This window comes from Diabrotica virgifera, chromosome 1 (assembly GCF_917563875.1).
Source record: "Diabrotica virgifera virgifera chromosome 1, PGI_DIABVI_V3a".
Taxonomy (NCBI): Eukaryota; Metazoa; Arthropoda; class Insecta; order Coleoptera; family Chrysomelidae; genus Diabrotica; species Diabrotica virgifera.
In genome coordinates this window covers 112314142-112332728 of record NC_065443.1, presented here as the reverse complement: position 1 = coordinate 112332728, position 18587 = coordinate 112314142, and the positions used below count along the sequence as shown (strand labels likewise).

The following is an 18587-nucleotide window of genomic DNA, read 5'->3' as shown; positions in this document are numbered from 1 at the left end:
TCCATATGACTTGCAAATTATAGAAGTCTTGGAGGTGTTACCATGAAAGTGTACCAATAAGTTTTCAATTTAAAAATCTTTTAGTGATTTTTAATATTTTTCAATATTATTAATTTACTATTAGGATTGAAAACTTGCTTCGTCTTTCAATTGCCAGATGGCGCTTGCCACCTATTATCATCACTTTGGTTGCGATGTGTGGGAAAACCTCTCGATGCAATTTAGTTGGAGTATGGAGAACAGTGCCTACGTTCCTTCTGATGAAGCTCCAATAAGAGCAGAAAATCGCGGTTAAAGGAACTGGACTGCACTCCGTATTCTAATTAAAAAGTAAGATTGGTTTGCCTTCGCATTGCAACCGAATAAAAATGGTACACATTTTTATTTTAGTTTGCTTTTGTGTAAATGTTTTGCCGAAGTCCAATTAGGCAAAAGGGAATAATTAACCCCTTTTCGCCACGGTGGGGTGAAATTTAAAAAACCTCCCCAATATTCATTGTTTTCCCCCCTTGCGTCCAATCTTGTGACGTGTTTCTAAGACAATTCTCATCGTTATTTCCCCTTGGCCATTCACAGGTTGATAGTACTCTTCCTAAGCTAACAGATTGCACAAAAATCGCAAAATGACCAAAAAATGACATTCATCGTTTTTCCCTCTGACCCTTCATATTGAAAATTATTATGTAAAACCGCAAAGTGAAGTTGCAAGAGATAGCTGACACACTTAAGTTATCAAACGGCAGAATTTTGACTGTTATACATAAACATTTAGGTATACGCTCTGAGCTTCGCTGGTGTCGCTCCTAGCGGTTACTAATTCAACTTTCACCGGTAATTTTTAAATTTATTATTTAATTGTTATCGTTTAATATTTACAACACTAAAAAGTAATTAAATTGTAATAGATTTTTTTAAGATTTTGCTAATCATTTTGACGTTCTATTAATGAAATATTAATTTCTTACTTCGGATACTTTCACAATTATCATGTAGATGGCGCCAAGATTAATTTATAAGTACATATTACAGAACATTAAAAAACGCAAATTCAGTATTTAAAACGTAAGTATATTTAAGGTAAAAATATATACCACAGCTTTGATCAATTAATATTTTTTATAATTAATGTTTTTAATTTTAATTTTAAATTAATCACTTTGACATTTATGTCAAATTTCCGGTAAACGTTTACAGACTGGTCACTACTGGCGCTCACGAATTTATAAATATCCCCTCTACGTACGAGCTCACAGCGGATAGTCCAGAGAAATAAGGTTTTTGTCGGGACACTTGAGCAGCCAGGTTGCAAATGGGTTTTTTTGGGCACTATATACCTAATACATTATAAATACAAAAATGCCCGTCACAGTTCGGATGAGAATTTTAGATATTAACAAATAAGGGTCAAAAATGGCAGTTTTTTCGTTTAAATCGCTACAGGTAAAAATAGGGTTATTAAATATCTTATTTAGAGTATTCATCTTTTAGTAGATGAGCAAAGGTGTAAAATGGCAGTTTTTGAATTTTGGTCCGATCATTTGTTGCTTCGCTAACTTCAAAAAAATACTATAATTTCGAAAATAAAAAACTTTGCTATAACTTTTGCGAACATGAACTTAAGAGTAAACAGTAGCGATCAACAGGTAGCAATAAAATATAACTTCGGGAGATAGTATCATAAACTTTGGCAACATTGGTAATCTTTGACATTATGTAAGATTAATATTATTGACAATTTAACTCATAGGCGCGCTAAATGGAAGTAACCGAAAACAATTTTGTTATTAGTAAATAAATATTTATAAAAATAAACCCAAATGGGTGAAAATTTTATGTTAACATAGGTATTTGTACGAAAAAATAATAATAAATAATAATTTCATTGTGAAGCGAAACGAGAGCAGTCTTATTTTATTTAGTTCATAGAGCGCCAAAGGCACTCTAGAACACACTTTAACCCTTCTTAGGGTCCCATCAGAGGTGCATATTTCATTCTCTTTGAACTACTAAAATTCGGGCTACCGTTATCGGTTCACAACGAAATGATGGCATGAATGCCGTGGCGGTATCTGCTAAAGACGAACGAAAGTTTTACTTCTAATATTAACAATATCAAAAATAAAATAAAACTTAGAACTAGTCTTCTGGTTAAACCAATCGTGGCTTGTGGCTTCTAAAATTTGCAAGCCAACGAATTGCCGGAGCTAAGAAGGCCGAGGGAAATCTACCAGGTTAAGTCGTACTTCATGGAATGATTATTTATTATTTTGATTAGTTCTACTCGTAATCTGAGTATTCGGAACTAAGCTTTGTTGGAATTTTACCGTGCTGGACAGGCGGGAAGTGAGATGCAGCCTGATAAATCTTCCTCGGCATTGTTAGCTCCTGCACTTTTTATAAAAATACACTTTCTTCAATTTTTTTATCCGATGCCTAGATTTTGTGTCATTTTGGAACTACTAATGAAATAAAAAATTTTAGTAGTTCCAAAATTACACAAAATCTAGGCATCGGATAAAAAAGTTTATTTGAAGAAATTGTATTTTTTTGTTCTTCTTAATGGCGGTACAGGCTCGTTTTTTTAATATTGTATTTAATTACAGAGTAATTTCCACATATTAATATATTTTTCAAATTGGGCCCTGTACCGCCATTCTTTATTTTATTACGAATACGTGTGCCAAATATCTCGAAAAAATATTCAAAATTACAGCCGCAATCTTGGAACGCGTTTTTGCTACCTGTTGATCGCTACTGTATCACCTTTAGCAAAAATAAATTTTTTCGGGTTCAAAAATTGCAATTTTTCGATTTTATGTTCAACCGCGTTTATCTCGAAAACTATGCATCCTACGAAAAAACTTGTCAGAACAGTTTTTGCTTAGAATGACCCACAAAATACAAAAAAAAATGTTTTGTTTTGCGAGAAATCGCTGTTATGTAATTCCTCAAGTTCTTTGTTTATAACAATCTTATCGACATCCGGATCAACTGTTACCCAACAAATTCGTGTTCTACGGGTCAAGATACATAAAAAAATCTTGGGTAAGACCATCTGAATAAAGGAGGCCGTTGTACCCCCTTGGCGACAGGACTATGAATATCTACCTAAAAAAAATTGGCATTTGTACTGTAGTCAGGATTTCTGTACCTAAACATAGATTTATTACGAATTTCATTTTCATGGGAAACAACTTTTCACACTTTTTTTATGTATGACAACAGTAGATTACTTCTCATAGGTACTTACATTGTTAAAATTTGTGGTGGCTCCAATTTCGATGTTTTCATAATTTTGGCACGGCTTTTAATGGACTTTTTCTTGGAATTATTCGCTTTATTTGTCGTTTGATTAACTTTTCCCATTTCGTTAAACTATTGATAATATGTTAAAAATAAAATATCCTCCTAAATCTTTATACTCGCATTAGAATTCGAAATGTTTTTACGTAAAATATACTTACCTACCTACATAGAACTGAACTAAAACACAATTAACAACAATCTATTATTTCAAACAGGCCAACAACTTATACAACAACAACAAAAATATAATAAATAACTATCAATAAACACTATTTTCCTATGAAACAACTATAACGAATTCTTAAATTAACACACTACTGCAGTGGACTGATATCAATAAAGATGACAGAACAAATTAGAGAAAATCCGACGCAGGTTTGTCAAAATGACACTGATAATTTCTCTATGTTGCCTAATTAGTTATTTAGTTATAATATGTTCGATTTCTTGTTAGAAATAAAAAATTTTAGTAGTTCCAAGATTACACAAAATCTAGGCATGCGATAAAAAAGTTTATTTGAAGAAAGTTTGTTATTTTTTTCTTCTTAATGGCGGTACAGGTTCCTTTTTTCAATATTTTATTTAGTTATAGAGTAATTTCCACGTACTAACATATTTCTAAAATTGGGCTCTGTACCGCCATTCTTTATTATATTACGAATATGTGTGCCAAATATCTCGACAAAATATTCAAAATTAGAGCCGCAATATTGGAACGCGTTTGCTGCTACCTGTTGCTCGCTACTGTAGCCTCTTAAGACTTTGATATTGCACGAAAAGTTGATTAAACCAGTACATATAATGCCCTAAAATTTTCAAGATTAGTCGGCTATTAGTTTAAATTTTATTCAATTTGTTTATACCACAGAGCTTTTTTTGAAATGTTATTGTTCAGAAAATAATAATGATACAGCAATTCTGTGGAAAGCTCTTGAAAGAAAAATACTTATATTTTCAAAATGTTTAAAAAAATCAATAAAGTCATTTTTATCATTCCGAAAACATTTTACTAATGTAGAGTCATTTTTAGCTTCTAAACAATTTGAATAGCTTTGTTAATATTGACTGTAGAGTAAAATCTACTTTGGGATTTCAAAAGCTAGTATTTTTACATGCATTTTCAAAAAAAACTTCTTGCGTAGGTTAATTACGGTCAAAGTTAGCCATTTTTATTATTTAATCCACAGTTACTTCTGTGTACATAAAATTCTCCTTTAACAGTGCTAGTTACCATACTCCTCCGAAACGGCTTGACCGATTTTTATGAAATTTTAGACATATGTCCTGTAGGACTCAGAATAGGTTTTAACCTATTTTCCATACTCATAAGTTGTAAGGGGGGTTGCCCCCTGAGATTTTTTTAAAATTTTTTGGACAATATTATCTATCTTAATTTTGTATTATGTAGCATTAAAAAATACATACAACCCTTAATTTTCACTCTTCTATCCCCAACCACTATTTTTTAATAGCCAGCTATATATTTACATCTATAAGATTTTCCTGTCGCAGTGTTAGTTGCCATACTCCTCCGAGACTGCTTGACCGATTTTTATGAAATTATATATGTATATTCAGTAGGTCTTAGAATCAGTCGTAATCGATTTTTCATATCCCTGAATGATAAGGGGGGTTCCCCCTAACATTTTGTAATGTTTCGAGGGGTATGTATACATAACGTACTCTAAAAGTAAACGAGTACATGCAAATTAAAAAAAAATATGATCAAAATCAATGTTTGAAGAATCAATTTCATTGTTTGAGTAGACGGACTTTAATATTTCCCCTCCACCGACCACGATTTCGTTAGGACGTAATTTTTAAAGCTTTATAACCACTCTGTTGAAGATCAAAGTTTACTCAAACTTGTACACATAAACTATATACCTTTATTTTCAAAATGGCGCTAGTTAGGTTGCTTAATTGTTATAAACAAAGTAGCTGTGAATTAAATAAAAAAAAGTGGATAACTTTGACCGTAATTAACCTAGGCAAAAAGTTTTTTGTTTGAAAATTCGTGTAAAAATACCAGATTTTCAAATCTCAAAGTAGTTTTAGTCTACAGTCAATATTAACAAAGTTATTCAAATTGTTTATAAGCCAAAAATGAGTCTTCTTTAGTAAAATGTTTTCGGTATGATTAAAATGACTTTTTAATGATTTCTTTTTTAAATACGTTGAAAATATAACTATTTTTCTTTCATGTGGTTTCCACAGAATTGCTATATAATTATAATTTTCTGAACAATAACATTGCAAAAAAAGCTCTTTGGGATAAACAAATTGAATAAAATTTAAACTAACCGACGAATCGTTTTAAAATTGTTTGTGCATTATATGGACTGTTTTACTCAACTTTTCATGCAATTTGAAAGTCTTAAGGTCATTTTCGCAAAAGTTATAGCAATTTTTTTTATTTTCGAAATTTTAGTTTTATTTTGAAATTTCCGAAGCAACAAATGATCGGACCAAAATTCAAAAACTGCAATTTTAAACCTTGGCTCATCTACTAAAAGAGGGATACTATAAATAAGATATTTAATTACCCTATTTTTACCTGTGGCGATTTAAATGAAAAAACTGCCATTTTTGACACTTATTTGTTAATAACTAAAATTCTCGTCCGAACTGTGACGGGCATTTTTGTATTTATAATGTATTATGTATATAGTACGCAAAAAACCCATTTGCAACCTGGCTGCTCAAGTGTCCCGAACATAGTATATTTTTGCCTTATTTCCCTGGTGTAGTATGAGAAAGCTGTTTTGCAAATGGGTGCCGCGTTTTCTCACACCAGAACAAAAACCACAACGAATTGATTAATCTCGGCGCTGTTTGGACATGTTTAATCGGAATAAGTCGGAGTTCTTGCATCGGTATATTACAATGGATGAAACATGGTTCCATCACTTTACTCCAAAATCAAATCGTTAGTCATCTGAGTGGATAGCATCTGGAGAAAGCCGTCCAAAGACGGCAAGGTTATGGCCTATGGACTATTTAAAATATGGAGAAACAATCCACAGCGACTACTATATTGGTTTATTCGTCATCATCACGTAGCGCTACAACCCTGGGCGAGTCCTGGCTGACTGTACAACTTTCTTCCAATTTGTTCGGTCTTCCATCAACCTAGGGTAAAAGAGAATGTTCATTTTTTGGAGAGCTGATTGGATGTTAGCTCTCCATCGCATTCTGGGACGTCCGAGTGGTCTTTTGCCTGTAGGAATCTCCTCCCATACCAGTTTTACAAGTCTCTCGTTATGAAGTCTGTGCACGTGGCCTGCCCATCTTAGTCACTGCGATTTAATTTCTTGGATAATATCGGTGTCATTGTAGAGTGCTTTTAATTCGATGATGGTTCTGATCCTATTTTTCGTAGTATTTTTCGTTCAAAACGTCTGAGCTTTTCTTCGTTTGATTTGGTCATGGTCCACGTTTCGCATCCATATGTTAGTACAGGTCTGACGATGGATTTATAGATTTTGATCTTGGAACTTCTTGTAAGATTTTTTTATTTTATAAGCTTATCCAGTGCGAATAGACAGCGATTTGATGATTGGATTCTGTCTTTTATTTCTTCAGTAACATCGTTGTCACCTGTGATCATGGCCCCTATATACTTAAAACGTTGTACTCTTTCGAAATTAAAGGTGTTGACCGTCACATTTTCTCCGATCCTGTCTCTTCGTGTCGTTCTATTTATACACATACACTTTTCATCTTCTCTTCATTAATCCTCAGCCCTACTTTAGCCCGATCAAAGAACAATCTGACCCCAAAAAAAATAAAGGAAGGATGAAAATTTGGGAATAGGTAGTTGAAATTGTCTATTATTATATAAGAAAAAATTTTACAATTCTAAATCCCCTCCATTTTACAAAAATGGAGGGGAATACCTCCCTCTCGAAGATGAAAAAAATACATTCAAAATAAGACCGGAATTGGATAAAATTACTAATTCTAAACAATTTTTCTTCTATAGAGTTTTTTCACTAAGTCAATACTTTTCGAGTTATTTGCGAGTGAATATGTTCATGTTTAACAAAATAAAACATGTTTTTGGACGGTTTTTCGGAGATAAACTGATCCTGTTTAGAGGATGTAAATGACATTTTAGATGCCTTTTATTCCATTATTTGGAACGCAATTGAACTTTTTGTACCAAAGATATCTGTAAAAAGATCGAATTTTCCTGTTTGGTTCTCATCTGAACTTAAGAGTAAAGTCATTGCCAAAAAGAATGCGCATAAAAAATATAAAACTACAAATAAGTATCACCACTATATTGAATTTAAAAATTTGAGAGATGAATGCTCATCACTCACTGAGCAGTCTTACAATGCTTACGTTTCAAAGATGGAAGTGAGAATAAATGAGAACGCTGGTGAATTTTGGAAGTTCATCAGAAATAAAACCAACGGACATGGTGCTCTCCCTGGCTCTATGTTTCTAGGTGAGGAAAGTGAGAATGACAAACAAAAAATAACAGAGTTGTTTGCGAAACATTTTGGTACTGTATACAGCACTTTTAATGGTAAATCTCTGGATAACCTGGAGAGTAATGAAATTTTCTCACAACAGCTGGAGGTGGAAATTAGTAACCTCGAAGTCACTTTTGACAATTTACTGAATGTGTTGTTGTCATTAAATGTCAATAAAGGGGCTGGTCCTGATTTGATACCGAATTTGTTCCTAAGAGAAAGTGCAGTGTCCTTGTGTGAACCATTAGTATATGTTCTTAATAAATCTCTCCAGACGGGAATTTTCCCGAACAGATGGAAACATTCCTTTGTGTGTCCTATTTTAAAGACAGGAGATCATAGTGATATCAAAAATTATCGGCCAGTTTGTATTCAGTCAGCCTTATCTAAAGTATTTGAAAAAATGGTTTTGATAAGTTTGGATAATTGTTTTAGGAACATTATTACGGACAACCAACATGGATTTGTAGGCGGACGTTCTACTCTCACTAACCTCTTTTTGTATATCGATAGTATAGGTACATCAATGGATGAGGGTTACGAGGTGTATACACGGTATATACACCGATTTCAGTAAGGCCTTTGACCTACTACATCATAATGTCTTAATTACAAAGCTGAGAAACTTTGGTATCACTGGTTCTTTATTAGCTTGGTTTACTTCGTATTTGCAAGGAAGAACATTGCAAGTAAGATCAGCAGGATGTGTTTCTAATGGATTTGAAGCCGTGTCAGGGGTTCCGCAGGGTTCCCATTTGGGTCCTAAGCTTTTTCTGTTGTTGGTAAATGATATTGGTAGAAACTTTAAATCTGATATTTGCAGACGACTTAAAGATATTTAAATGCATTAGGTCAGAATCTGATTGTGAGGGTTTGCAGAGAGACTTGGATTCTTTAGTACATTGGTGCCAGGAAAATAATCTTAGATTGAATGCTTCGAAATGCTCATATATTATTTTTTTACGTAATAAGACCACCAGTGATTTTAAATACAAGATAGGAGATGTGTGTTACTGGATAGTAAGCTAAGTTTCGTGGACCATTATGATGCCATTATTGCGCGTGCTAATCGGACATTAGGGTTAGTCATCAGAATGTCATATGATTTTAATAATTTGTTTGTAATTGTGAGATTGTTTTTGAGTTATGTTCGTTCATTACTAGAGTATTGTTCAGTGATTTGGAGTCCAAGTTATGAGAATCACAAATATCGAATTGAATCGATTCAAAATAAATTCGTTAGATATCTGCGGTATAGATTAGGTACTAGAGGAATGCAATTGAATTCCAGTCAGGTCATGCAGATGTTTCATTTGCACCGTCTAGAGGATCGCAGGCGATACTTTGACCTTAATTTCGTATTTAAGGTGTTAAATGGTATTATTGTTGCACCTAGCATTCTGGGTCGAATAGATTTTTATGTTCCAGCTAGGAATTTGAGAAGATGTCCCTTGCTATCCGCTAGATCGTGCAATACACGTCATGCAGAAAATATGCCTTTAAATAGAATTGTTTCTAGTGTAAATGAGTTTCCAAATATAGACTTTATGGGAGTCACACTAAATGCTTTTAAAAGGACTATTTCACGTGAATTGTTTTAATATGATTTTAATTTTTTGATGTCGTTAGTTTAATTGTAAGTAATGTAAGTTAACTTGTGTTCAATGTTTAATTTTGACTTTTAATTTTAATTGAAAAATAGTGTTTTCCGTCAATAAATATTAATTTAATAACTCAAAAAGTAAGTATTTTAGCCAAAAAATATTCTTAGCAAAAATATAGCCAATCAAAAATTGAAAAAAATTGTGTATACATGAGGTCTGTAGACCCAGTAGAAGCAGAGTTGCAGCTAATGAAAAGTAGGTTCTGCTTCATCAAATTCCAAATCGAATATTTCAATGTGAAATAACCCAAAAACGGAGCACTTTTAGGGGAAAATTCATGTTAACTTTTTTAAAGTGTTTAAAAAAAGGTTTATTTTTGTTAAAAAAAAAACTTGTAATATTAAAAGTAAGTGAATTACGCTCCAAATATTGTTGGTCCCTTTTATCTTTTTCGTAAAAAAATCGCGAAAATCACCCCCTAATTAGCATCACATATACATTGTAACATTACCACTTCACAAGTTACTTTGTCTATGTATTATTTATATGATCTGTAAGTTTCATCGGTTCAAAGTGCTTCGTTTTGAAAAAGCTGTAGTTAAAATGGCTTGAACGAGATCACGAGTTTAGGCAAATTTTAAACAGCCATAGCATAACCAATTTTTGTCTAACAAGAAAACAAAAAATCAAAAATATTCAGAAAAGCAAAACGTACATTTTATTACTCTTTCAGACTTTTGGTATTCCTAATTGTTTTTAAGTTAATTCCATAAACAATTGCGATTTTTTTCAAAATAAAAAAAAAGTGTTTTATTTTAAACCCAATTTTTTTCAAAACTGAGCACTTAGAACCAATGAAACTTATAGATAATATAAACAATACATAAGTAAAGTAACTTGTAAAGCGGTATCGATTAATTTTACTTAAGAAGCTAATTAAGGGATGATTTTCGTCATTTTTTTACCAAAAAATAAAAGGGACCAAGAATATTTTGAGCGTAACTCACTTACTTTAATGTTAAAAGTTTTTTCTAAAAACAAAAATAAACCTTTTAAACACATTAAAAAAGTTGTAATGAATTTTCCCCGAAAAGTGCTCCGTTTTTTGGTTATTTCACATTGAAATATTCGATTTGGAATTTGACGAAGAAGAACCTACATTTCATTAGCTGCATCTCTGCTTCTACTGGGTCTGCAGACCTCACGCATCCACCATTTTTTTCAATTTTTTATAAGCTATACTTTTACTAAGAATATTTTTTTCGCTAAAATACTTACTTTTTGAGTTATCTCCGAAAAACCGTCCAAAAACATTTTTTTTGGTTAAAAATGAACACATTCACTCGCAAATAACCCGAAAAGTATTGACTTAGTAAAAAAACTCTATAGAACAAAAGTTACTTAGAATTAGTCATTTTATCCAATTCCGAACTTATTTTGAACGTATATTTTTTCACCCCCGAGAAAAATTTTTTCACCCCGTATTTTCCAATTTTTGTAAAATGGAGGGGATGTAGAATTGTAAATTTTTTCTTATATAATAATAGACAATTTCAACTACTTATTCCCAAAGTTTCATCTTTTCTTTATTTTTTTGCAGGTTTTCGTAAAATTTTGCGTTCCCTGATCGGGATACTTCGCTTGTGGCTCCTTCCACCTTGTTGGAAATGGTTTTTGTGGATAGGATGGAGTCTCCAACGAGATCAATGCCATCTGCGTAAACTAGTAATAACTTGGGACCTTGAACCGACAGCAGTTCTGTTTTTATTTCGGCCGACCTCATGGCTTTCTCTAATACAAGGTTAAAAAGTAGTAGAAAACATCATCACCCTGTTTGAGTCCACTTTGATTTCAAAGCTGTCAGACGGTTTATTGTTTACACGTACTTTTGATATTCCACCCTCCATATAGACTTTAGTCATCCGAATGAGTTTCTTTGGTATTGAGAACTCCGCCATGACATTCCATACTTGGCTTCTTTCAACGCTATCATATGCCTGTCGAAAGTCTATAAAGAGATTGTGTATGGGTTTGTTATACTCCCATCTCTTTTCTAGAAGCTGTCTCAGCGTGAATTGGTTTACTGGAGCATTTGAAGGGCAAAATTGCAAACAAAAGGCCTCATTTGTTAAAAATGTTTCAGCTAGACAATGCACTGTATCACAATGTCGCTCCGATGAGGAAGTAATCGCCGAAGCTGAAGCCTATTTTGAAGACAAAGATAAATCGTTTTCCAAGGACGGCATCAAAAAATTAAAAAAGCAGGAATATTTTTTGCAAAAAAGTGTTGTTTGCAACTTACCGTACTGAAAACTGGAGTGCAGTAGTTCATCCCGGTGACGCTAGGCATCAAAATCACATGTCCCATAGTCAAAGCTTGAGATGTAATAGTCGTGGTCAGTTCTCCTCCGCTTGTCTGTAGTATATTCACCGCCGGAGGTGTTATTAGATTCACTGAAGGCGAGCTTTGGGCGACAGTAGAAGCTTGCGAAATCAAATTGACGGAGGATGTGGTAACTGTCGTAACCGAAGTCACAGCAACAGTAGTTTTGGTAGACGTTGAGGTGGTAGAAACTTTAGAATGATCACTAACAACGATCGGATTTGCAGGCATATCCTGGCCTGCACTTATTAGTCTATTGGGGTTGGAATTGGGTTCTCTTCTTAATAAAGAAACGTCTTTTTTTAAGATAGCATTCTTGGGATGAGTCGGAATATACATGGGGATGGGAAATGTTTTTCTGGCCCTCTGTTTAATAGAGGGGGGAGTAGTGGGTAGTCTGGCAAATGACTTTACCGTTATTTCGCCTTCTGTAGGAAAACTACTACCACTTTTTCTTCGTTCTGGTTTCTTAGGTGCTCCTTTATCGCCGCCATGTTTTGCGCTGTAGTTTAGTGCCACGTCGTCAATTATTCGAGTCAAGTTGTCCACTACTTTAAACCTAAAATACATATATAGTATAATACTTTGTTTTCTTATTGGCAGCAGTAAAAAGAATGGGTCTAACGTTAACAATAATAAAACTAAGTATATGAAGGTCACAAATAATAATCACGTAGCAAAACCTGAAGATCTAACGCTTGAAACATAATATATGTACTTTTGAAGGAGCAAGAGAGTTCATATATGGTCCTTTTCATGGGCATTTTTCAGTGCATCACAAATGATAGAAAAAAAGATAAGTCCGTGATAATACACATTTATAACATTTATTCTAACATGACATTTTAGTTAAATCTGACAGTTGTCACATTTTATTTGCAATTTGGCATAAAAACAAATCAATTGTGTTTATTGCATTTATAAAATGGTATTTTCTTTGATTTGTATAGTCTTATAAATTGTACAGATTATATTCGAAGATATATAATTCGTAAATAATTTTTTTTCGATTATAGTGCCATCTATCGACAACTAGAATAAATGTTATAAATGTCTGTAATCACGGAAGTGTCTTTTTTTCTGTCACATATAATTTAATGCGTTAGAATAGAAAGAAAACGAAAAACTGTGACGCACTGAAAGATGCCTATGAGAAAAAGAATATCTAGGCTCATAAATCAACCAAAGTAATACAGTGACTACAGAAATTAACAGACGTATACAGAGAGGTTCAAAATTACGGAATAAATTCATTTGTTCGAAAATAGGCCATTTTGGAGAAAAATCCCGAGACAGGTTGATTTTTATTTTTAAATTAGGATTTTTTGGCACATACATCATACTAGTGACGTCATCCATTTGGGCGTGATGACGTAATCGATCATTTTTTTTAATGAGAGTAGAGGTCGTGTGCTAGCTCATTTGAAAGGTTATTCGATTCTCTATTCAGTAATATAAACATTAACATAATTACTTACACAGGGTGTAAAATATTTTTTAAATTAAAATTATTGACACAAAAAGAAGAATGAATTTAATTTATTTAATTCAAAATAGATTTTACTCTTGTCAGAAAAGAGAAAAAAATATGCATTTGAAAAATAAACATTGATTTTCGCTTTCATTAAATGTTTTAACTGCCAAGAGGCAAGTGGGTGGCAGCTTGAACATTGAATTTATGCGAAAAGCAATGTTTATTTGTCAAATAACCTATGTTCATAGTATGTAAATTCTTCTTTTTGTGTCAATTAATTTAATTAAAAACAAATTATTTTGGACACTCTGTATAAATAATTATGTCAATGTTTATATTACTCAATAGAGAATTGAATAACCTTTCGAAGGAGCTAGCACACAACCCCTGTTCTCATTTAAAAAAATTATCGATTACGTCATCACGTTCAGATGGACTGGTATGATATACATGCCAAAAATCATAATTTAAAAATAAAAATCGACCTATCTTGGCATATTTCACCAAAGTGGTCTGTTCTCGACAAAATGGATTTATGTATTCCATAATTTTGAACCTCTCTATATATAGCAAATAGAGCATACTATGGATTAACGAAACTTTTAACAGCAAACATAGTCACAAAAAGAACAAAAATATTGATATACAGAACTCTAACAACTCATGGAGGGAATACCGATAGGGAATAACAGATGACGATGGAAAAAGAAATTATTGGAATGACGACTACGTGAGTAAAGAGAAAGAGGTCTATGGTCAGTAGTTATATTGAATAAATATTCAAAATATACATGGTGTTTGGTAAAGAATGGGCCATAGCTTAACCGTAGATTCCTGAGGTTAAAATAGGTCGATTTAAACTAACTTACCTTAGTACAAAAGTTGATAATAACCGAAATACAGGGTGTCAAAGTTAAACTTTTATTTTATTTATTTTTGAATATTTCCTGACAGGCATGGGACAACAACACGAAATTTGGTATGTGGTGCTGGTACTGTACACCCTGCTAAATTATGTTAAACAAATGTTTCTGGCTACTATCAGAGGCGTACGACGGGGGAACGTGAATGGTTGACCCTTCCCAAATTCTACGCCACTGGCGGAATTTCTATTTTAGTGCAATTTTTTTATTCTGCAATACCTTCTATGTGAATAACATACACTTCCTTCGTAACGATAAAGCCATTAGTTTTCGAGATATTTCAAGCTAAAAACGAACATACATTAATCAAAATAAGTGTGCCTTTTTATTTTTAACTTCAAATATCTCGAAACCTAATGACTTTATCGTTACAAACGAAGAGTATATTATTTGCATAGAAAGTATTGGAGAATCTAAAAATTATGCTAAAATAGCAGTTTCATCAGTGGCGTAGAATTTGGGAAGGGTCAACCATTCACTTTCCCCTGTCGTACGCCTCTGGTATTAACCAGAAACGATTGTTTAACATAATTTAGTAGGGTGTACAGGGAGCATTCATAAACTACGTCGTTGAAAAGGTGGAGGGGAGACTTTGCTTATTACGACGGTATACGACAGGGGGGAGGGGGCCATAAGTGCACATCCGACGTCGTTTGAAGTTCACGAATATTAAAAATCCTATTTTAAAATGAAAAAGAATTTGTATATTACTTTTATCACATGCTTTTCATTTCGTTTTTATCACTCACAGCCTTAATAATATTGCTAGCAGTTTTATACAGAATAACAAACAATAAAACATTGTCCTATGTCTTTAAACAAACGCTTTTTTTCAGAACAACATCTGGAAGCAATAAATATTAAACTGTTCACTTATTTACTGAATACTCTGTGTGAAAAAATTCTAAAAGAATGAATAAAAATAAAATATTCTATTCTATTTAGTTAGTACATTGTATCTATTTATACTTAATAAAAGAAATGGCATTGAAATCAAAACAAAATAAGTAACAAGATTTATATGATGCAGTTAAGAAAGCATAGGAACTCCGATAAAAGTGTTGTCTTTTGTCCCTATAAAGCTAATTATTAGTTGTACGGTTGTACAGTAAATTGAAAGAGTACGCGGATAATAATGAGCTAAATAGTAATACTGATTTGGATCTTTGGTCCATATAACGCTAATTATTAGTTGTACAATGAATTGAGAGAGTACGTGGATAATAATGAGCTACATAGTAATACTGATTTGGATACATTCGTAAATAACTTTTGAGAGCTAACTTTTAAAAATCTATGAATAACATGGAATTAAAAAAAATCACTAAATAGGGGGGTCATGAGTTGCAATTGCGACGTCGCGCGTCGGTATGAGGGTGGGTCAACTGCAAACGACGCTTTACGACGGAAAGGAGGAGGGTATTAAAAACTCCAAAATTTTTACGACGTAGTTTATGGATGTCCCCTACAATACCTACACTTTCTGCCAAGTATCATAAGGATATGTCAAATAGTTTTATTGTACCGGGCACAGATAGTTCTTAAAGTTTTAATAAAGAATAAATTATGTAAAAAAAAGAATACTTTAAAATAATTTGACATATCCGTGTCATAATTGGCAGAAAGTGTAGGCACTGTACACCCTACTAAATTATGTTAAATAATCGTTTCTGGCTACTACCAGAGGCGTACGGCAGGGGAAAGTGAGTAATTAATCCTTCCCAAATTCTACGCCACTGATGAAACTGATATTTTAGCATAATTTTTAGATTTCCCAATACTTTCTATGCAAATAATATGCTCTTTATTCGTAACGATAAAGTCATTAGTTTTCGAGATATTTAAAATTAAAAATGAAAAGGCACACTTATTTTGATTAATATATTCCTTCGTTTTTAGCCTGAAATATCTCGAAAACTAATGGCTTTATCGTTACGAATGAAGAGTATGTTATTTACATAGAAAGTATTGGAGAATCAAAAAATTGCACTAAAATAGCAATTACGCCAGTGGCGTAGAATTTGGGAAGTGTCAACCATTCACGTCCCCCCGTCGTACGCCTCTGATAGTCGCCAGAAACGTTTGTTTAACATAATTTAGTAGGGTGTACAGTACCAGCACCACTTACCAAATTTCGTGTTGTTGTCCCATGCCTGTCAGGAAATATTCAAAAATAAATAAAATAAAAGTTTAACTTTGACACCCTGTATTTCGGTTATTATCAACTTTTGTACTAAGGTAAGTTAGCTTAAATCGACCTATTTTAACCTCAGGAATCTAAGGTTAAGCTATGGCCCATTATTTACCAAACACTCTGTATAACATACCTTTCTCTTTTTTCCTCAGCTTTTGACCTGGTTCTAATTTCATTCTTCTCCTGCTTTTGCCTCTCCGCCGTCTTTTCGTGTATGTTCAAGGCAGACAGATACTTCATCTTTTCTTCCATATTTTGATTCTCCTCAGTATATTCTTCCTCACTTTCTGGTTCACTTTTTATCTCCTCCACAACCATTTCAAGGTGATTCACACTCGTTTCTGAACTTGGCCGTATATCATTGGTGTTTTTCTCAGGAGGGGTTTGATCGTGACTTGTTTTACTCATAATACTTTCTATAGGAACTAATTTGACTAATTTTGCTGGATTGTAGGAAATCTCATCACTAACTAATTTTCTCTTTTTAGAAATGTTATCTTTATTTGGTTCATCTGAAGAGACTTTTTGTTCGTTTGTGTCGTTTTTATTTTGTATGTTGATTTTTACATCTTTTATTGAGCTAAGTCCTGAATGTATGACTTCTTTGAGATTTTCTAAGATGTTCTTTGGGTCCAATAACCGGTCTTCAGCATTGGTTTCTTCCATAACTTCGGTATTTGTCAATGATTGTGAAGCATTATCAGCGATTTTAGTGGTTTGTTCTGAAGTGACAGCTGGTTTTTCTGGTACTTCAGTAGCTGTTGTAGATTTTAAGACAGTTTTGATCTTTACCACAGTTTTGACAGGCTGTTCAGTCTGCCGATTGCTTTCTGGTAAAACATCCGCCCCTTTACTTCTATTTGGTACGTCAACAATAGGTCTGTTTGAAGTATCGACAGTTTTAACAGGTGAAGTCTCCTTTTTATCTTCTATAGGAGGAAACTTTTTAGTTTTTTCTGATATCTCAACTTCTTCATCTTTTACTTCACATGTTTCTACGTTTGTGGAGACTGCAACATTGCTCTCCTTTTCTGTGGGTTTGCTCTGTTCTATATTTACATTTACAGGCATTGTTTCTTCTCGTGTTACATCTTCCAATGAATCTACGTCCATCGCATCTAACCCATTAGGCGCTACATCTGTACCACCAACAGAATGTTTTTTATGTACATTATTTGTTTCATGTACAGGCTTTTCTTTGCCAACATCGAATTTTGAAACTCTATTAACGAAAAATTCTGTAATTGCAGGTTGAATCACTTTCGCCTTTGGGTCACTTTTAGCGCTACTTTCTGGCATATCACTGTCGTTTTCTTTATTTGTTTGATTATTAGGTTCATTACCAGCGATTACAACTACTTCTTCTTCCGTGGTACTAATAGTTTCCTCAGTCTTTTCAGGTCCTTTCATTCTGGAAATAATTTTTAATTTAATCGGAGATATAGAAATCTCCTTGTTGTTGATATCAACTTGTACTGGTTTCTTCTTGATATCAACGTTTTCACCGTTCACAATGTGGATGTTATCTGGTACTTCTAAACTAATTTCTGTAGCCTCTGAACAATCCAGTCGATGGATTTTATCTGATTTATTCGATAATTGCTTTGAGTCGATTTTTGCACTGTAAACATTGAGTTTTTTCAATCTTTTCGGTGTTGTGGTTTCTTCGGTAGGAGAATGATTGTCGCACGATTTACATGAACTCGATTTTGTATCAGCTAAAAAATAAACGAATAAATAAAATAATATATAATATAAAATAATAATTTCGCTGTAAAACGAAATCAAGAGACGTCTTATATTTCAGTTCGTTCAGAGAGCGCCACAAACACCCTTTCCGGTTTCAACCCTCTTAGCTTTCTTTAGAGAAAGTATCAACCCTATTCTGTAACTTTTAACAAATCGAATAGAAATGACCAAGTCGAATCGTAATTACCTGAAATCGGAATGTTTGATATCTATCGCGTCATTTTCGTGTTTGGAACTTTGGATTGGCATTCTATAACTCACATCGTAAGCAGGTTAAATCGAAATCGGCAATTTCTATTTCACGAGGTCAAGAGGGGGTGGCAACCTCGCATTGTCAAGCGAAATTACTGTTCTGTGACCTGTTTGTTACTGGGCCTGGATTCCGTGCACTGTAGATATCTACAGTCGTCTTCTATCGATGTCAATTGTCATGAAAATATTTGAATTTTTAGCTTTAATTGAATTATTTT

At 33.2% G+C, this 18587-nt stretch overlaps 1 protein-coding gene across 2 annotated transcripts in view; it reads right to left on the bottom strand.

Annotated features, from left to right (window-relative positions):
* LOC114344203 (protein kinase C-binding protein 1) overlaps nucleotides 1-18587 on the bottom strand; it is a 120679-nt gene that overhangs the window by 46453 nt on the left and 55639 nt on the right. For both annotated transcript variants that reach the window (XM_050658878.1, XM_050658881.1), the window contains 2 exons: nucleotides 16502-18086; nucleotides 11697-12336 (listed from right to left, as the gene is read on the bottom strand). In XM_050658878.1, the coding sequence (XP_050514835.1) occupies nucleotides 11697-12336; nucleotides 16502-18086 (2225 nt within the window). The remainder of the gene's footprint in view (nucleotides 1-11696; nucleotides 12337-16501; nucleotides 18087-18587) is intronic.